This window comes from Melospiza melodia, chromosome 21 (assembly GCF_035770615.1).
Source record: "Melospiza melodia melodia isolate bMelMel2 chromosome 21, bMelMel2.pri, whole genome shotgun sequence".
NCBI classification, from domain to species: domain Eukaryota; kingdom Metazoa; phylum Chordata; class Aves; order Passeriformes; family Passerellidae; genus Melospiza; species Melospiza melodia.
In genome coordinates, this window is record NC_086214.1 from 7315547 (window position 1) to 7336812 (window position 21266).

Here is a 21266-nt window from a genome sequence, read left to right on the forward strand (position 1 = left end):
TGCTGCTTCTGTAGAGGTTATTTTGAGGTTTATGGGAAGGCCAATCTACCTGTCTGCATGTTTTAGATCAGCTTTGTTCCCAAACAAGTGCAGAGGCTGGCTGTGAATTTCCAGCCTGCTTTAGTGCTTGGCAGTTTTGGGGAGAAATGTTCAAAAATGCAGGCTTGGGAAGTGCATCCCATCTAAAGCTCAACCCACACTGTGTCCTGGGGTTGGAAACTCCTCCTTTTCCTCACCCCTCCAAGGTGGGGGCTCTTCCCTGCCCTGCAATGCAGCTCAGGGCTCAGTGAGGACAAGGCAAACTGCACTGCAGCCTCTGTGCCTGGTGCCAGCACTGCAGAGGTGCCAGCAGCAGCTCCAGCTCTGCCAGAGCCTGGCTCTGCAGAAGGTGTGCAGCTCCAAAGGCAGGGTGGTTCCAACACCAGCTGGCTTTGTGGATCCTCTGTCCCACCTTGTTCTGCCCCTTGGCCACCCCTGGTCTGGGAGGAGCTCAGCATCAATCACCACATCCCCACCCCAGTCAGGGCTGGCTTCCTCAGCAGCAGCATCAGAGCTGCTCTGGGGTGATTGATCTTAGCAAATCCCATGTCAGTACCACTGGTTGTTGTAAGAGCCTGAATGACAGATGCAGGACTCCAGGCAGTCTCCAAAATGCAGTTTATTCCATCCAAGATGACAGCAGTTGAGGTTGTGGGTGACAGAGCTGTGCCCACAGCTGTCAGCTCCAGCTGCAGGCAGGCCTGGAGACCCTGAGTTTAGGTTACAAATGCATTCTGTACTTTGGTTTTGGTTACATTGCATTCTAGACTTTTCTTTTGGTTACAAATGCATTTTATGCTTTTCTTTGCTGAGCATCTTAATACAGTAGAACCAATCTACACCTTAACTTTTATCTATAGCCTATCATAACTACTATAATTACCATATTCATGTTACTGTTCTCCAATCACTAAAAGTTAGTATACTGCAGTTTAAGCTAGAAGTTGTGTTTCAGTTTTCTTGCAGTGGAAAATTCTGAGACCCTTTTTTCTACTTGCAACAAGGGCAGGCTTGTTTGCCTGTGCTCTCTTTCTGCTTGGTAAAAACATCTTCTTGTTTGGGGTGGGTTTATCCTTTGCTCTAAGCCATAAAAACCCTTCTAACTAACACACCCTTTGCCTCTTTGGTTATCCAGTAAGACTGGCTCAGCAATTCTTTTCTTCAATATCAAAACTTGCTTTCATTTCTATTCCTTCATCAGATTCTACATTCAAAAATCTTTCTGCTAAGCACACATATCTGTGAGACTTTCTTGTCAAACTTTCATCCTTCCCAGCAGTTTGTGTTGCCCAGCAGAGGAGCTGGGCTCTGTGTGCTCTGCTGGAGATGCAGGTGAGGGTTCCTGTGGTGCAGGCACAGCCAGAGGGGCTTTGTGTTTGCCAGGCTGGTGCTGGGGAGGGCACAGGCTCATGCTGGGACCCTGGGCTGGATGCTGGGGGCTGCCAGGCTGGGCTGAACCCGGGGCAGTGCTGGGGAACTAACTGGGGTGGTTTTACACAGCACAATCAGAATCAGAATTCAGCCCATAATTGTTTTGTCTTGGGTTGTCAAAAAAAAAAAAAAAACCAAAAAAAACCAAAAACAACCAACCAAACAAAAACAAAAAACAAAAACAAAACAAAACAAAAAAACCAACCCAAAACAAAACAAAAAAAAACCAAACCAAAAAAAAAAACCTAAACAGTGCTTATAGTGTAACATACACCCGTGTAAGTGAGATTAAGTCTTTAATTATTCAGCACTCTGCCACTACTTGAACCTGATTCAGACTCTGTCATTTCCTTTACCAATACTCTAATTATGTTCTCCTTTTGATCTGCAGGACTGTGTGCAATTAAACCAGTACAAGCTGCAGAGTGAAATAGGCAAGGTGAGTACTGGGGCTCATGTTGGTCACACCAGCTTGTGTCACACGTCTGAGCAGGGCTGGAAAGGCTGTGCCAGCCCAAGGGACCTCACTGGCCAAGGCTCCTTGCAAGCTGTGTTTGGTTTGGGGGCTTTTCTGATTATTTTTGAGGTTTTTTTCCATATTAATTGGAGCAAGTTTTGTTCAAGGTCACAGTGAGTTACTTCCTTTGAAATCTGCATTTATTTTTCCTCCCTCAGAAGGTGGTTAAGCTGGCTCCCTTTCAGGGGTGTTTGCTTGCCAAATGTAACACTAAGAACCTTTGATACATTAATACAACACAACAAGGAAAAAAAGCCCAAAAAGATGATCAGGGCAGGTGTTTGGTCCCCATCAGGACTAGTTAAATGTTTACATCACATGAAATGTTTGTTTAATTCTAGTGCACGTTTAAAAGCTGCAGAATGATTCAAAAGTGATTCCTGTGAAGTTATTTAGAGGTCTGGGCTGGTGAGCAGCTCAGACACCTGCACCTCTGGCCATGTGCCACCATTGCAGATGGCTCCACAGGCAGTGCTGTGTCTGGGAGCTGTGTCTGCCTCTGCAGCTGAACTGCAGGCACAGGAGGCTGCAACCTGAGCTGCACAAGTTTAATTTAATTAGCCCAAATGCCTCCAAAATGAGAGGCACCCCCACCATCTGTGCCATGGGCAGGGGTGAGGGTGCAGGTGGCACTGCTGGCACAGCAGGTGCCATCCCAAACTCACACACAGCTTCAGACCCACTTAGGCCTTTGGGGTTTTAAGGAGAGTGTGAAACCTTCTCTGAGGTGGATTTGTCCCTGCCTCCCTCCTTCCCTGTGGGTCACAGCAAGCAGGTGGGCACTGTGAGATTGGGAGAGGGTCTGCTGTGCTTCTGGATCAGCCAGGTGGCTTGTGAGTCTCCTCTGAGACCAGAACCTTATTTCAACTCTCAGTGAAGTCAAGGGAAATATTTTGAAGGCTCTGGTGTTCCTCCCACTCATTTATTCAATAGGCATATGTCAGGGATAATACCTGATCATGGCTTACTTGCATAAAATGAGTGTTTATTGGGACTTTGTAAAAGCAGCAGTTTGGATGCAGTTTGGCTTCAGGCTGTCCCTGGAGCTGTGGCTACAGCAGCAGTGCAGGCCTGCACCTGCCTGGGCAGCATCAGCTTGGTGGAACAGGAAAGGTGCTCATGCAGAACTTCCAAATTTGCACCAATAAATTTTTTCTCTCTGCTGCCCATCCCTGTGTGAGTTCAGACAGATGTGATGGCCTTAGCTCAGGGCAGGGGTGGTGGGGTAGCACTTAACTCCTCCAGATAGGGATAATCCTCCAGAGCTGCCAAAACATTCAGCCCTGCTGTAGGGTCACATCACCTGCAGACTGCTCAGGGCAGTTGGGAGTTGTTTTTTCCCAGCTGTGGTCCACCAGTACAGGGATGTGCTCTCTGCTGGCACAGTGATAAAACTCTCTTTTGTTTCCTTAAAAGGGAAAAAAAACTTAGAAGTTTCTTTTTTTTTATTAGGTAAAAAGACACTTCATAGATTTTAGGAAACTTCACCCCAAACTTAAGGATGGCCAATTGAACAGGAGCCAAAAAGTCTTGCTTAAGGAGTTTACTAAAAATAAAAGAGAATAAAGAAACTAATTGCTTTTGTCAAGTGTTTTACTAGGACCAAGAACTTCTTGCACCTAGCTCAGTTTTTCTCTGTAAAGACTTTTGTTATTTTGCCTTTCATTAAAACTTCTGTTTCCAGCACTACTACAGAAACCATCTCGCTAATTTTATGCTTTCTAAAGTAGCTGAGCTATCTTGAGTGTGATATAGATCTCTAAAAGCTTATAAGACATGCCTAGAAGAAACCATATATCACCCCAGCCTCGAGCAGCAGGAGGATGAGGTGGAGCTGCTGAGCTGACCCTGCAATTCCTGTTCATTTCCAGGGCTCCTACGGCGTGGTGAAGCTGGCCTACAACGAGAATGATGACAAATACTATGTGAGTGTGCCTCTGCTCTGCTCCTCTCTGTGCTGCTGTCCCCCCTGGCAGCTGCTCTCAGTTGTGTCCCTGTGATTTTTTGGGGGGCTTGCAGGAGCTGCTGCGAGGGAGGGACGGGTGGGTGCCTTATGTAACAGGCAGAACATGCTGCTGATCTGCCTTGGCATTTTCTAGCTATGAAGCAGGTCACCTGAAATTAGAGGCATGTGGGTGGTGATGTTCAGCACCTGCTGTGCATTGGAAGCCTGTCCTGGAAGGAGCAGGGTGGAGTAAATCAGGGCAACCCTGATGATGGGGAGAAAATGATGCATCTGACTCCATGGTTAGCAGAAGGCTAATTAATTACTTTATTATACTATATTATTCTATACTATATTACACTACATCTAAACTGAATTTGCACAAGCACACACTGCCCAGAATCTCATGACTGTAAGTGACAGTCCCAACACACACACACACACCTGGCCCTGACAGGCCAAGGAAACAAAACCCCATCACTCTGGCTAAACAATCTCCATATTGCATTCTGCTTTGGCACAACACAGGAGCAGCCAATGAGATAAGAATTGTCTTGATCTTTCTTTTTTCTGTTTCTGTCACTGCTTCTCTCAGGTTCAGAGAATGGGAATCCCACAGCAGGAGTGTTTTGGAAGGAAATGTGGAGTTTCTCAGGAAAAGGCTGAGCAGAATGGTGTGGCTGGGCAGTGCCATGCCCACTGCCAGGACATGAGGTGTAGGATACATGACTGAAGGCAAATCTTGGGGTTTAACAAAGCCAGAGTTGGAGAGTTTCATATTCCAAAAGACTCCTGCTCTGGGCTTCCTCTTTCAGAGGCAGCTGAATCCCAGCTGGAATTCCTGTGAAATCTGCCTGCAGATGTGCTCATGTCCCTGGGCTTGCCCTGTGGCTTGTTTTGTTCAGGTTGAGAGCAGGAGCTGGAAGGAAGGAAAACTTCCTTGCTATGTGTGGCTGTGCCTGGAGGCTTCTGGAAAAACTTCCAGCAGTTTCTGATGGATGCCAGGGCAGGAATCTGCTGAGCTGTGGGGTTGCAGTGCTGTTGAACCTCAACCAACACACTGCATTTGGTGAAAGTGGGATGAAAATGGGCCCCAGAGCAGCCAAACAGGCTGGTGTGCTGCCTTGGGACAAAGGGGAACAGGAACGTGCTGTGGAACATAAAGCTTCCTCATTCCCCACTGCTCCTCAGGTAGTTTTTCCTCCCTGACTCTATTACAAGTGGCACACCAGATTGAAGTGGTCAGGTGGGAATTGTGTGCCTGTGGGTATTCCCCAGCTTCCAGCAGGGATGGAACTGCAGCAGGAATGTCTTGAAATGAGGGATGGAAGAGATGAGACAAAAATCTGGACAAGGTGCCCTGGAGCTAGCCAAGGGAAGGAGCCACAATTCTTTCCATCTCCCATCCTTTCCAAGCTGAATCACAGCTGCACCAGAGCTTTTTCCAGTGGCTCCTTTTCTCTGCTGCCCTCCAAATCCTCCCTGCCATGCCCTGCAGCAGAATGGTTTGTTCTGAGTGATGGTGCCAGCCCTGGCTTCCCTGACCCATCTGTCCCACCAGCACAGGCATGCCAGCACCAGCAGCACAGAGTGGGAATGCATCACATCCATAAATCATGTTTATTTCCAGCTGAAAGTATTTTTTCCTTTGAAAATTGGCATCCTTACATTTTGGCACTGCCTTTTTGCTCAGGAAATGCCATTGAGGTGCCAGAGGTGGGCAAGGCATGTTACAGCTCAGCCAGGAGAGCTGGGTGTAGGGTAGCACTGCCTGCTGCACTCCTGTCCCTGTTCTGGATGCAGATTAACCCCATGGGTGTAGATTTAGCTGGTCACATCCAAACCAAAGGGTAGCACTGCCTGCTGCACTTCTGTCCCTGTTCTGGATGCAGATTAACCCCATGCATGTGGATTTAGCTGGTCACATCCAAACCAAAGGGTAGCACTGCCTGCTGCACTCCTGTCCCTGTTCTGGATGCAGATTAACCCCATGCATGTGGATTTAGCTGGTCACATCACAACCAAAAGTGAAAGCCTGTGTGCAGGTTAGCCTGGTGTGTGTCAATTAATCCCCACTTAATCTTGGATTCTAATCTAAGCAAACCCTTTAAAGGTGCTGCAGCCAGGAGGAGCACCATGCCTGGGGCTGTTTGAGCCTCACCTGGGGGCAGGCAGGGCACAAAGACCCCCCCTTAGTGCCAGCCCTGCAGGGATGTGCTCTTGGTTCACCCCATCCTCCTTTTGGGGTTGAGCTGACCCTGGGCTGGGAGGGTGATGCTGAAATGTGTATGCAGGGATGGGCCTCTCTGAGCTCTGTGTCCTTGTCCTTGTTCCCCTCTTGGCAGGGCAGGGGGAGCTGATTCCCTCCCCAGTGCAGCCACATGCCTTCATCCTCATCCTCCCAGCCCCCTGTGCTTGTTTAATGGAGGGCAGGCCTGGTGGAGACACCTGTGCTTTTCCAGGACATTAATCCAGCTCAGGAGCTGGCAGGCTTTTCAGAGCTGCAGGGAAAGAGCTGATTGCATAACTGGCTGAGGGTTGCTCAGCTCTCCACCTGCCTGCTGTGCCTGACCCTGGGGCTCTCCCAGAGCTCAGACAGCTTCCATCCTGCCCTGCCTGTCCTTCCCAGCCCTGCTCCTCAGCACAGCACCCCAGGGCTGCCCCATGACTCTTACCAGCAGTTAAGAGAAGCAATTGGGATTCTAACAGTTGGGAAGGGCCTGTTCTGTGTGCTTGTTTTCCCCCAGATTTAGCTCTGGAGGGTGTTTTTTTTTTTGTCTCAGTGGTAAAAAGCAGCCCTTGGTGATTTCCTTTAGTGATGGGTTTGGGGCACTCTGGTCTAGTGGAAGGGGTCCTTGCCCATGGCAGGGTGATGGAACAGATGATTTTTAAGGTCCCTTTCAACCCAAACTATTCTATGATATTCTGCTTCTACAACTGATTTCCATTTGCAGAGGTTCAGCACGAGGCCAGGGTGTTGCTGCCTTTATTATCTTTTAGCTCGTGTGCTGCAATAACAAGGACCTAAATTGTAAAAAAATAAGAAAAAAATTATTTAGGTGTATAATTCAGAGTGTGGCTCCTGATTCTTGCTGAGGTATGGGACCCTTTGCTGGCTCCCTTCAAACAGGCAGAGTTTAGAGGGAGCAAAGTCTGAATAGAGCTCCTGTCAAAGCCAAAGGAAAGATTGCTGCTGCTTTAATGAATTTTGGATCTGGCCTAGAATTAGGAAAAACTCTCAAGAAAAAAATTCAACCACCACACTTGGGAAAAAATGTAGATGGGTTGTGTTTACTTTGTGGGTTTTTTACCTTCCATTAAAGATGAGGGAGTGCTTCTGAGAGCTTTGCCCTTGGTTGCTGTGAGCACCACAGTGCCTGGCAGGGCTGTGAAGTGTCCTGGCTCACATCCCTGGATGCAGGGAATGTGTTAGGCCATGGAAACTGGAATTTCCAGCACCAGGTTTGTGAGCCAGTGCTGCCTCCAAGGAGGAGACCCCAGTGGAAAGCAGAGCTGGAGGACCCTCCTGCCCCTGGGGCTCATGGAGCTGTCACAGCTCTGAGCTCTGCCAAGGAACCCTTCACACTGCAAAGGTTTCAGTGCCTCAGTTTGAAGGAGATGCTTTGACAGTGACTAAGGGAAAAAAATCAAAGGCCAAGTTCTGTGAAAAAGCAGCAAATAAAAAGCAAAGGCAAATGTGTCCAAGGAGAGATCTAGATTGGAATCATTGTGCTGATGGAATTTGATTCTTTGATGCCTCAGGTCATGTCTTCCTCCTATTTTCAATCTCTAAATCAGCTTGCAAAGAAAAGTGGTTATGATGGGCATTTGTTATGCTACTGCTGGAAGAAGGCAACAGCATTTAGGTTGTCAGTGGATTTTTCTTTTTTTCATCCTTTTTTTAAAATCTTGTTTCCTAAGAAACAAAATTTGTGTGATTGTGCTCTCTGCCTCTGTTTGTACCTAACAATCCTTGCACAGAGGGCTGTTTCCTACCAAGTCTCAGTGGTGGGGAGAAATTCCCTCCAAGTTTCTAAAGGAGTGGCTGAACAAAGGGCTGCAGCTGAGGAGGAGCCCAGCAGCAAGCCTTGAACTTCCCAGCCCCTGGAGAACCCACTTTGGTTGCCATCCAGGAGGGAAGGGAAGGCACAGCTCCTGCATTTCCCATCCCCTGGCTCACACAACAGCTGCTGGAGCACTGCCAGAGCCGTGGGGAGCAGGGAGGGGATCTCTGGCTCAGTGCAGCACCTCTGGTGTTCAGCTGAGGGCTTTGAGGGGCTGGCTCACCCCTTCAGGTGACAGCTGGGACAGGGGATCTGCAGGACTCATCCCTGCTGGGGTGGCACAGTGTGCATGGGGCACAGCCTGATGGTGGAATTCTGCTGCTGGAACAAAACTCAGGACAGGATTTTAAGGCCATGGCAGCTAAGCCTGTCAGGTTTAGGATTTTCTTTCAGTTCTAACATTCCTCTTTGCCAGCAGAGCTTCCCTCTCAGCTGCTTTGTCTGAGGGGTGTTGTTGTTAGGTAGGACGGGTGAAGAAGGGCTGGGAACACCCTCTGGTCTGTTCAGCATTCCCACAGAGTGCCCTCATGCACTAGCAGAGGATTTAGGTGGTTGGTAGGGACCTTTGAGCATCCTACTCCCCTGGGAGGTGGAGTTGGGACTGTGCACAGCCTTCTTGCCTTGCAGCACAAATCTCTCCCTTAGCAAATAAAATGACATTCTGAGCACTTTGAGAGCATCACCAAGGACAGGTGAACTTATCACCTTCCCTTTCAGGTGATAAGTTCACTTGGCTCAATCATTTTGTCACCCTTCCCTCCCAAAACCAGTGGCCTTTTTGCCCCTGTCATTACCCACAGCTTGTGTCCTGCTGCTGTGTCACAGGCATTCCTCCTCTCCATAAGCCTGGGATCTCCTTTCCCTTAGGCAGCTTCCCTGTGCTTTCCAGCTGGAGGGTTGATAGGAAGAGAGCAGTAAACTTAGAAAATAAACACACATCAGAGAAAAGCACACAGTTCCTGCTGTTCCTCCAAGGGACATGTCAAGACCCGTGTCCACGCTCAGGAGGATGTGTGGAGGAAATCTCCAGGCTCTCTCTTTTCCTGAGAATACTGAAGCACCACTTGCCTGTGCAAAGGGAAAATCCCTCAGCTTGGCTCTGAGCTGGTTCTTTATCAGAAAGGCATTATCTGGGTAATTAGCCCTGCCTGTGAGTACAAATGTCTTTGGCTCTGCCTGCACTGAGGTTTGCTGAAGCATCCCTGAGGTGCTCCCAGTGCAGCAGCCACCATTCAGGAGGGAGCCTGGTCCTGCCAGCTCTCTGTAATTACAGTGAGCCTTCACTGCCACGTGCCCTCCTCTCTGCTCTTGTGATAATTAAGTGCTTCTGGCCTGTTGCATGGTGAACTTTGGTGTTTGTCAGCGCAGTGGGACAGGTCCTCTCTTCTGATCCAGCCCTGCCTGTGCAGTAAAACTGGTATAAGCATCTCCTAGTGCTTCTACCAGCAGCAGTGGTGCTTTGCAGCCAACTCTCCTGCAATGCAGTAACCCCCCACTGCCCCTCAAGTGTCCTTCAAGGAGTTTGGGTGACAGCAGGAGCTCCTGTTCCCCCCATTTCTGTCCCCAAAAGCAAGTCCTGTCTTAGATATTTCTCCTCTCTGTGCCTTCCTGCTCCCTCCAGCCTCTCCTGGGAAGGACTGTGCTGATGTGGGCATGGCTGCTGGTGATGGTTCAGTCCCTCAGGCTGAGGCCCCCAAACTCGGGAGCTTTCAGCAGCAAATTGCATCTTCTATTTTGTCCTTTTTCTGAAGCTCCTTGCCAGAAGGCAGCAAGGACTCAAGATGGGATTGGAACAGGAGGAGAGTTCTCCTCCTGGGTTGACAGTGGTTGAAAGAGAAATGGGTGCACTAATTCCTTTGATTTTTCTCATAAATTTTCATTATGGAGAGATAAAATGAGAAGCGTAGGAAGTCCTCCAGGCTTGGTCCTGGCCGTATTTGGAGGTGGTTGTGCTCATCTTGGATCCTCTTCCAGCAGACCATGAGTCATTTGGCTGCCTGTATTGGACACAGAGCTGTGCTAAGTCACAGATAAGCACTCCTGAGTCTGTCTCTCAACACCATCATTTCTAACAGTTGGTTGGAGCTGTCAGGCAGGATTGAAACACTGCTCAGTGTCTCCTCTCAATTACACGGGTGCAAATCCAGAGGATTTCACTGGATCAGTACCAAAAATAACAATCCTTTCAGCAAGCCATGAACCTGGAGCACTGATGGCAGGTGGGGATGTTAGGGCACGTGGTGCCATCACTGCCAGGAACAAAAGCTTGGGAAGGAGCTCACTGGAGTGGGTTTGGTGACTTGTTCCTGGTATGGGGGTTAAAAACAGGTAACAATGGGCACAGACCTTTCCTCTGTGGCACTGATGCAAAATTCCTGGGGGTTTGACTGTGTGCTGCAGGACCCTTGGTTAGTTAGATTGTGTAGGAATCACTCCAGTGGTAATTAGATATTGGATGCTAGATTAATAGGAATATTAATAACCTTCTCCTTAGGGAGGGTGACCACCCCAGCTCCTGGAAGCACGGACTGTTTTCCCAAGCAAATTGTACCATGAGCTGGTTTGTCATTAAATATTCATCTGCTGGGCCACTTTGGGGGTTTGAGTGGCCCTCCAAAAGATTATTAATGCACAGAGCAGGTGGAGGCACAAAGATTATTTATTAAATCCAGATTGCCTTTTGCCACTGTGCTGGTGCCAGCTGGATGGCAGGAGGAATTACCCTGACTGTGGTGGTGTTCTCAGGGGTCCCAGGATGAGGGAAGAGAGGAGAATCTTGACTCCATGTTTCAGAAGGCTGGTTTATGATTTTATGATATATATTATATTAAAAGAAAATTATATACTAAAACTATACTAAAAGAATAGAAGAAAGGATTTCATCAGAAGGCTAGCAAGGAATAGAAAAGGATGAAATGATAATAAAATCTTGTGACTGTCCAGAGTCTGAGCCAGCTGACTGTGATTGGCCATTAATTAAAAACAACCACATGAGACCAATCACAGATGCACCTGTTGCATTCCACAGCAGCAGATAATCATTGTTTACATTTTGTTCCTGAGGCCTCTCAGCTTCTCAGGAGAAAAATCCTAGCAAAAGTATTTTTCATAAAATGTGTCTGTGACACCCTGACCCCTTCCCACACCTCAGCTGCCTGGGCTCAGTTTCCTTCTTATACCTCTGACAAGACCAAAAATAAGATGAAGCAGCCTTGAAATGGCTCTGAGCTGGAGCATGGCCTTAACATCATTTAAAACAGTGGTTCAGCCAGAGGAACCCACCTCCTCCCTCAAGCTTCTGCCCCAAATGCAGAAATGGGGCTCCTTTTTCTTTGTCCATTTGGAAATGAATCTGAAATCCCTTGAAATTGAAATTCATTTGAAAATGAATTTGAAATTTTTTCATGGGGAAAGGTGAATGGAACAGATGGTTAGCAGTGCTTTCAGGAAAGCTTTTGGGTCAGTGTCTGGTGTGGCCAGCACTGACCAGGACCCTGCTGTAGGCTGAGGAGCAGCCCTGAGCCAGTCCCTGATGCCCAGGCCACAGCAATCAGCTCTTTGGCTCCTGTTCAGTTTTAACACTGCTTTTTTTCCTTCCTCCAGGCTATGAAAGTCCTCTCCAAAAAGAAGCTCTTGAAGCAGTATGGATTTCCACGTGGGTATCTCACATTTGGAGGCCTGCTTGTTGTCCTCAGCCAGATTTCTCTGTGGAAACCTTGCCTGCAAGGGGTGCAGAGTGGCCTCCTGTGCCAGTGCCCATGTTAAAATGGAGCTGGTTAAAAGGGATGGTGAGGGGGCAGAAACAGCCACAGGCAAATCCAACACACTCAGAAATGAGATGCCTGGCTCTGATTTTTGTGAGTCTCTTTGAAGTGCTGACTCTTCCATATTCACCATTTATGAAGCCTGATTAAGCACTGCAATTAGGCAGGGTGTTCCCCTCCTTTCCTTCCCCTGGGATAGCACCTGGCTGCAGGCTGAGCCATGGGATGCTGTCAGGACCCAGATCATCCCTCTGGCTGTCCTGGATGGCCAAGAGCCCTGCTAGGGGGCTCAGAAACTCTGGCACAGAGCCCAAAACACCTGTGGGTTTGATTATGACCTGTGGAGCAAATTACCAACCTTATATGAAGATCTGCAAGCCATGACAGTTTAAGTAGAATGATAGTGAAGTTATCACAGGGTGGAAAAGTGGATTTGGGGTTTTTAGAGTGGGGGTTCAGGAGGCAAGATGGAGGGATCTGGCTGTGTCCAGCCTTTCTCCTTCTTCTTCTTGGCCTCTATCTTCTGCTGTGATGATGGCACTTTTAGATTGGTTTAGAGTAGAAGCTCACTGTCTAACATAGGTGATGGGTATTGGAAAGGAATTGTAAATATTGTACAGGTAGTTTTTAGTATAAAGACATAACACTGCCCCGGGGGCAGGCAGAGTGCCTGGAACTGTCCTGCTGGATGGACCTCGACAGGACAGGAGAAAAAAATTTATAGATAAGACACAATAAACAGCCTTGAGACTGAGAAATGAAGAGCCCTGACTCTTTCTTCAAGCACCGGGCTGGGAAAAGAGACTTTCCAACTTTCCTTGGGGTCACTCTGACCAGCCAGAGACCCCAAAATGATGCCCCAGATCCAGCTGGGAGCAGCTGCTCTCAGTGGGCTTGGAGAGCTCAGCTGCAGCTGGGATACTGCAGAGCTCTGGGATGAGAACGAGGTGATGATGAGAACAAGGTGGTGATGAGAGTGATGATGAGACCTTGCAGAGGGGCCAGTGCTGCTCACGCTGCTGCCAAAGCAGGAATTCCTCACTGTGCTGTCCCCCTTGCAGGTCGGCCTCCTCCCAGAGGGTCCAAAGCATCCTCAGGAGAGCAGCCCAAGCCCATGGCACCCCTGGACAGAGTCTATCAGGAAATAGCCATCCTCAAGAAGCTGGACCACGTCAATATTGTTAAGCTGATAGAGGTGAGCTGCTTCTCCACCCTAATTTATGCTGAAAAAAAAATCTGGTTTGTATTGCAACAAGAGGGTTTTTCTTCAACTGTTCCTGCTTCAACCAGAATTGATTTAATATAGATGTTCAGAAATTTAGGCTGGTGATTCCAAGCAAAATCTTACTGAGTGTGACTCTCAGCCTGAACTCTGGGCTGGTGCCCAGGAGAAGGCAGCTCACTGTGCTGGTAGAAATGGCAGTGAGCTTTGATCACTGAAACTTGTGTGCAGACAAGCCTGGGAAGGTGCACAAGTGCAAGGCTCCAGTGCCATTTTCATTATTGACTGAGGGCAGTTTAGGACAAGCAGTACCTTTATTGGTAGGCTGTTTCTCTAAATAGAGGCAGAAACCCAGATTTTTCTGGAGACAGGAAAATCTGTCCTACAAAACCCCCAAAAAAACCCTGTCTTTTAAAACCCCACTCTGCAAGACTCTAAATATTAGCCTAAATTGTTCTCAGTGTTATGCAGCTCAGCTCAATGTACTGGGAGTGTTACTTGCTTAAAAATCTTTTTTTTTCTGCCTTTTTTCCACTTTTTTTCACTTTTTTTTTCTCTTTCCCCTTTTTTCTCTGTGATCTCTCAGGTCCTTGATGATCCTGCAGAGGACAACTTGTATATGGGTATGTGAGTTTCATAAGCTAACAGAACCCTCTGGGCTTGGGCCTGGTGCTGCCAGTGCCACATGCCAGGACTGGGGGTCAATACTGCAGGAAACTCGTGCCAACCTCTGCAGACTTTTTTGTTCTCTGCCAAGTTTAAATGCCTGTAAATGCAGCTGGAATGGAAAGGCCCCGTGCAGTAGGGTAAGGCAGCCTTGTGTCAGCACAGCTGTGCACACCTCTGTGCCATGGGGACACTGAAAACACCTGGCAGCTGCTCTGTCCCTGCTGATTCCAGCCCCAGAGGCAGGAGGGAAGGGAAGGGTGCAGGATGGTTTCCTTGTCCTCCTGCTGTGAAACTTCTGTAGGATGGTGGTTGTGACTCCAAAGTCACTCCAGTCTTGTCTGGGAGTGTCCCCTGTGACCCCTGGTGAGCCTCAGGACCTCCTGAGGGAGCAGCATGGTGAGGAACCCACCTGGGTTCCTCACTGGGTGTTTATGCAGAGGATGAGGCAATTCCACCCATTTTGTCTTCCTCTCCTCCAAACTCTGACAGTGCCAGCCATCCCTAACCCCAATTTGGGTAAAACACCGAGGGACAGGCCTGGGAGGGCCTGAGGTGCCCTCTGAGATGGGCTGGAGGAGGGGATGGCTGACCCTTTTACATCTCTGCTTCCCCAAACTGTTTCCTGATGAAGCAGGTTCAAAGACTGCTCTTCATGAAATAATTATGGGACACTTCTGAAGCTGCCTGGAGGAGGACTCTGCCTAGCAAATGAAGCAATTTGCCTTTGAAAGGCCACTTTTCCCTCTGGGCTGAAGCCCCAGTGGCATCTGACAGCATCTCAAAGTGATGGCACTGGTAGTGGGGAGGGTGATTGAGGCTGTTTGTTTGAAGGACTGAACTCCTGGGGATGGAGGAAAGGGGAGAGATGAGGTAGAAAGCTGCGGAGAGGAAAAAAAACCCAAAACTCAACCAAAAATGCCCCCAGTGCAGAGCAGATGTAGATGAGGAGGTTTTTGCTCCTTTCCTGTGGCTGCTGGGATCAGGCACTGATGTGAGCACTTGGAATGGGGTGTCAGCAGGCACTGAGCAACCTGCAGAGGTGCAGACAGGCTGAATAATGAAATGCTTCCACTGAGAGGTTGGATAATGAAATGCTTCCACAAGCTGCAGCTTCTGGAGGGCAAGGTGAGCCAATTCAGGCTGCCCTGTTGTGTTTGTACCCAGTGCTTTGGGGAGGGGATCTGCTCAGATTTTTTGGGAGGTGCAAGCAATCCCCATGTAATTCATGAGGAAAGAGCTCTCCTACTCTAGGTAAAAGCCGATCCTTCTCCTGTTTGCAGAGCAGGATCAGAAAAACACAGAAAAACACTTTTCCCCAACCTCCTAACCAGACACACAAACTCATGTGCTCTGCAAACCTCGACTCACAGCAGCAAATCCTCCTCAGTGGCTCCTGCCAGGGAGTGCTTGGCCGTGACAAAGCTGTGGCTGTGCTGCTGATTGACACAGCAGAAATGGAGCAGCATGTTCCTACAGCATCTCCTTTGCTATCAGCAGTTTAGTGGGAATATCACACCAAACACCCTCCCTTGGAGGTACAGCAGGGCTCAAATCAAGCAGGGCTGGCACCCAGAGCAGCAGCACTGTGGGTGGTAAGTTAGCACCCACTGTGTCCCTGTGCAGAGCTGGCAGGAGGGGGGATATTTGTCTGTGCTGAAGAGATGAATATTTTCATTTTGCATCCTCTGGTGTCCTTGTCGTGGGTGAGGGAAGAGAAATGAGTGGAAATAAATTGATTTTGCAGGTATGGGAATGGATGTGTGTTTGTAGGTGATGAATAACAAATAAGCTCAGGCTGCTCTTCTCATTCATTCATGGTTTATTTCCTTTTCTTGCAGTGTTTGACCTCATGAGGAAAGGGTAAGTAGCCCTCCTGGGACCCCTTCTGTTGAAAATTTTGGTGTTCTTCATCAGATTCTCATGTGAAGTGGAGGTTTGTTATGTCCAGTGGGGCAGATCCTGTCTGCAGGGCAGGCAAAACCCAAAAATTCCAGGTTGCTACAGCCTGGAATGATGTGGTGAATAAAAATGGGTTGGGAGGACATGTCAACAAATTCTTTGACAATTCCTCATCAGGTGCCTGGAAGAAAAGGTTTGAATAGGAACATTCTGGTGGGTTTCCTCTGACACAAGGGGTGTGTGGTTACACCAAGATTTACTTGGCACCTCAGCACTAACCTCTCAAGGGAGGCTGTGCTGTTGCAGATTTATTTTCCATAGTAAAAGAGGGGATAAGGTGGTAAGAGGTTCCTCCCTGCTCTTTGCTACACCTGCACTGGCTCTGCAGCCCCACTGAGGTCAGGATTTCTGTGCCCAGCATGGAGGAGATTCCCAGAGGGGTTTTTCCTCTCTGCCCCATGAGCAGGCTGCCAGCTCCAGTGGGTTGGTGGCAAGAGGCTCCCCAGTCTCCCTGGGGATCAGGCTGAGGGAGCTGCTGGAAACAGCTGAGGCTGGGGAACCTGTGCCTCACCCAAGTGCAGCCTGGCTGCCTCTGGCAGGAGGCAATTACGCTCCATTAGTGGCTCTGCCAGCCCTGCTCTCACATTTCTCCCTGGTTCCAGCAACAGAAAAATGTGCATAAAAGAGGGACGGGAGGCAGTGGCAGGAAAACACGAATGGGAGGTGAAGGTCATCAGTCCAATGGGCAGCCAGGGAGAAGAGGGAAATGCTGCAGGGAGGATTTGCTGCTGGGTGCTGAGGGGAGCAGCCACAGAGTTTTGGCAATGGCTGTTCTCTGGCAGGGCTTGGGGTCCCAGGAGCACTCAGTGGATGTGTGTGCACATGCAAAGCCAAGCTGTGAGCACAGGCAGGGTCAGCCCCCAGTGCAGTGCAGGTCCTTTGTTGCAACAGGGCACAAAATTCACGACACACAGAAGCTGAGATGTCCAAGGTAAAAAAAGCATAGTTTATTTTTGAACTCTTAATATTTATAGACTTTCAAAAGTGGCTATGAATTGTAGGATGAAATTGCTACTTCTCCAGCCACACTAGTCAAACTAACACTATTCTTCTTCTTTTAAAAAGATTTTTTAAAAATATTTTTAAATATATATTTGAAATATATTATATATTTTAATATATTTATATATATTTAATATATTTTAAAATATAAGATTATATTGTATATAATTTATATTATATATATAATGCATAAAATATATTTAAATATATATAAAACATATTTTAATGTATTTAAAATATATAATAAATATATAAACATATAGGAAATAGATAAATAAATATATAAAATTATATTTTATATAATATACAAATAAAATATAAATAAAATATAAAATCTATTTTAATGTATTTTAGTATATTTTTAATAAATTTTTAATATGTTTTAATAAAATATATTTTAATAAAATATATTTTTAAATGTATTTTAAAATATTTTTTAAATCTATTTTCTTCTTTTAAAAAGAAATACAAAACAATCATTATTTACATTAAAAGTATGTGGAAAAACTCCATTATAAAAATGTAAACATCAAAGAAATTTTTAAAAACTTTAAAAAAACAAAGCAATAGTTCTTAGCTCCAGCCATTCATCCATAAGGGGACAGCAGATTGTGACTGGCTCTTAGAGCCTTTTTGCCCTGAGCTTTCAGCAGGCATAGGCAGGAGAGGGGCTTATAGAGCCCTGTGCTTCCCTCAGCAGTGGCAGCATTCAGAGGAAAGGAGAGGAGAAGCTGACCAGGTAACCTTGGCTGTTCAGGGCTGAATGGCTGAGCTCTGGTGGTGGCTGAACCCTGAGCAGCTCAATAGGCTTTTAAAGCAGTTCAGCGCAATGCACAGAAAATATTCCCATTTAACCTTTGAGCCAGTGGTTGGTGTGTAGATTCTGCCTCAGTGATAGCAGCTGCACGATGACATTGTGTCAGGCCTGAGCCCAGCAGGCAGGACATGCAGAGCACAGCCACAGGCACTGTCCCCACTGTCCCAGTGCTGACTGGGATCTCATGGCAGTGCTGCTGCTCTCAGCATGGGCAGCTTCAGCAGGAAGCCAAAGCCAGGTCCAGCTTTGTTCCTGTGCCATTGGGACTGTCAGTGAATAGTTTGTCTTATTTGGTGCAGACAGCAGCATGATGATGCTGAGGGTGTGGCTCAGAGCTATGCAAAGCCACCCAAGCTCAGTAACCAAAGCATCACCACCTGTTTTGTTTGCCAGGTTTTTTTTATGGGTGTTTGCTTCCCCTCTTTCCCCCCAGTCAATTCATTTTAGGTTTCACAAACAATATTAAGCCAATAACATCCGTGCCAACAAATTGTGATTCTAATCCTGCTTCCTGATACTTGCAATCCTGTTTGTCTGGGTGAGCAATTTGTGTCAGCTGGCTTCTTCCCTGCCTCCCAAATAACTCTGCCACTGTTGGGAAGGCCAGGCAGGCTGGGAACAGCTCTTGTGCTCCAGATGCCAGTGGTGCTCCAGCTCCCCTGTGGAATTAGCATCACCCTGCAGGGATAACCCATCTCTGCACCTTCTGGGAGCCTCAGTGCTGGCACTGGTGATGGAGCACAAGCTGCTGCAGTGTTTGGGTGCTGCTGGCCTCGTGCAGAGCACTGAGAGGCTGTCCCTGTCCCCAACAGGCCCGTGATGGAGGTGCCCAGTGAGCAGCCCTTCAGCGAGGAGCAGGCTCGGCTCTACTTCCGAGACATCGTCCTGGGCATCGAGTACTGTGAGTACCCAGCCCTGGCACAGCCTCTGCCTCGGCCCTGGGGGGAAAAAATGGATGCATGGAAAATTCTCCAAGCCTGCCAGGAGGCTCACACAGTGTGCATCTGTATGCAAAGCTGGAGATAAGAAATGCTGACTTAGAAATGCCATGGAATAGGACAGATATTGTTGAGAGAGAAATGGAGCTAGAAACAAGTTTCAAAGGATGGCCTTGCAAAGAAGACTGGATATTGTAAGTGCAGGTCTGCTGAGGAGGGGAGAGAATGGTACATCTGACTTTATGTTCTCAGAAGGCTAATTTGTTACTGTATTACACTATATTATATTAAAGAATACTATACTAAACTAAAGAATACAGAAAGGATAGTTACTGAATGCTAAAAAGATAATAATGAAAACTTGTGACTCTCTCCAGAGTCCTGACACAGCTTGGCCCTGACTGGCTAAAGAGTGAAAACAACTCACAGCAGAACCCAATGGAACAATCACCTGTGGGTAAACAATCTCCAAACACATTCCACATGAGCACAACACAGGAGAAGCAAATGAGATAAGAATTGTTTTCCTTTTCTCTGAGGCTTCCCAGGAGAAAAATCCTGGGCGAAGGAATTTTTTCAGAGAATGTGAATGCCACAACTAGATACTTTGGAGAACTAGAACTATGAAAGATGCATTGTAGTAGGATCCACAGGAATTAATTTAAGATGATTGGCTTTAAGGCATTCACAGCATGGTGTGGCTAAAGCTGATAGACCAAGAAACACTTACAGTGTATTGGAATTAAGACATAGTTGGCTTCTAATTGTGATAGTGTGAATTACAACTTCTGTATTGTCCCAACCTTCTCATGAGACTGAAAATAGAATAAAAAGTTTTTAAAACACCTCTCAGTTACCCATCTCTGGGTCAGAAAAGGGCTTAGTCCAACACCCCTGCTCAGCTGGGGAGGGGTATCTTGGCCCTGGGGGCTGTTGGATGAGGCACAGAGGTTGTTACCTTGTGTTTCAATTGCCAAACAGCTTTTGATTAGATCCATTAACAGCAGCTCATAAAACAGCTCCTAAATCTCTTAGTTTGGATCGGCTCTTGTGGATTAATAACAGACAATCAAGGAAGTTGGAATACAGCTTTCACAACTGAGAAAAGTCACCAGTACAGTTAAACAGGAACCCATAATGTGGGCTGGGTTGTTCAGAGTATTCCTAAATGACCAGAAAAAGGGTAGAGAACAATAAGAGATTGGTGATGGCACTGAGATGTTCAGGATAGTTGTTGGAACTGACTGGGAAGAGTGGCAGGAAAATGCCATGGTAGCAAGTGATAAAATGGCAGGTAAAAATTCATGTTTCTGACTTCAGAGTAATGCATGAGGGAGAGAAAAACTGAAAATACATACAATGTGATGGGCTCTAAATTATCTCTTCTCACTCAGGCTTTGTTCTGGATAGTCCTCTTGAAAATGCCAGCCCATTACTTAGTGACATTCAGCAAGGCTAACAAGATTTGGGGAATTATTTGGAATGAAGGAAAGAAGAAAGTAGAAAATGTTATTGTGCAGTTGTTTGGATCTCTGAGAGCTCTTAGGTACAGACAAGGAGTATCCTGAATATTATGTACAGCTTGTTGGCTCAGCCTGTCTTAGAAGCAGAACTCCCTAGAACTGAGGCCCAAGAAGGATGATGAGAATGGTCTGGAATACCTTAGGTTGAAAGGTATGAACAAAGCTCTTAAGACTGGAAAACTATCTTGGGAAAGGGTGCTATAGCAGAGGCTTATAAAATCCTAAGTGTCAGGGAAGTGCTGGACAGGAAATGAATCTTTTCTCTCTCTAAAAACACAATATCTAATGGATAGCAAAGAAAATAACCAGGTAGCCAGTTTAAACCAAAAGGAATTACTCACTCTCAGCTACTGAGGGAGAACAAGTCTCTGAGCATGATGGGCCTTGCTGAGGCAGAGGAGCATGGTTTGAGGGTCTCAGTACCTCTCCTCATTGAAATGCAGCACCACCTCACTTTTTGTCTAAAACCAGCAGGGAATAAAATCACTGTTTGCAAGTCTGACAGTCCAGAAGCTTCCAGGTGCTGCCAAAATTAGTCAGGTCACCCCAGAAAGTTGGTAGAATTAATAAATTAATAAGAATCTCAAGACTGTCTTTGAGTAGAGCTTGAAGGATAAAGATGCAGCTTTTTATGTTCCCATTAGCATTCAGATTGCAGCAGAGCCTGTGTGCCTCAGCTGGGAGAAACAAGCTCTGCTGTGCTGGGTGCTGCTGCAGGAACAGTTCCTGCTCAGAGGAAACTTTGAGTTTAGTACACAGGAAAAAAAAAAAAAAAAAAAAAAAAAAAAAACAAAAAACAGCAATGTGTGGGTAGTCTTAAGCAGAGAGAATTAAATTCAACAATAAATTATAGGATGCCCAAGCACTCCCAGCAACAGAACAATAGGATGCTTTGTTTTGGACCATTGAGTAACCACTTATTTTATTAGCAAATGAAAGTTAAAAATGGTGTTCTCTCTGAACTGCTGGGTAAATGCATGGCAATTATTATATAATTAAGAGGAAAAGTGCACTGTTTGTGCATGCTGAAGGAAAAGTGTTGCCAGGCAATCCAGAGATTGCAAGGTAATTTTAATGTAAGCATCCATAATTGTTGTGCAATTTGGGAGGCTCAATAACCTTGCAGCTGCTTGCAGCTCCCAGTCATCACAGCAGCAAATGCATCATTGTTGGTTGGATTTCATCAGGTTAGAAGTTGGAACCTGCATTCCTGTTGGAGCCTGAGAAGTGTTAGGGGTGAGCAGGAAGGGGGAGCCAAGGTGGTGGGAGATGTGAGCTGGCCTTTTAAACACTGGTGGTGCTCTGTGGGCACTGTGTGTCTGTGGGGACTGCACTCACTGGTTTTTCCAAAATATGGAGTGTGCCTGGGGTGGAGA

The 21266-nt window shown here is 46.9% G+C and overlaps 1 protein-coding gene across 6 annotated transcripts in view; it reads left to right on the forward strand.

The window, feature by feature from the left end:
• Positions 1-21266, forward strand: part of CAMKK1 (calcium/calmodulin dependent protein kinase kinase 1) — a 99510-nt gene that overhangs the window by 49522 nt on the left and 28722 nt on the right. For all 6 annotated transcript variants that reach the window (XM_063174079.1, XM_063174075.1, XM_063174076.1 and 3 more), the window contains exons 3-9: positions 1862-1909; positions 3859-3912; positions 11600-11651; positions 12822-12955; positions 13569-13605; positions 15490-15511; positions 18242-18330. In XM_063174079.1, coding sequence (XP_063030149.1) covers positions 1862-1909; positions 3859-3912; positions 11600-11651; positions 12822-12955; positions 13569-13605; positions 15490-15511; positions 18242-18330 — 436 coding nt within the window. The remainder of the gene's footprint in view (positions 1-1861; positions 1910-3858; positions 3913-11599; positions 11652-12821; positions 12956-13568; positions 13606-15489; positions 15512-18241; positions 18331-21266) is intronic.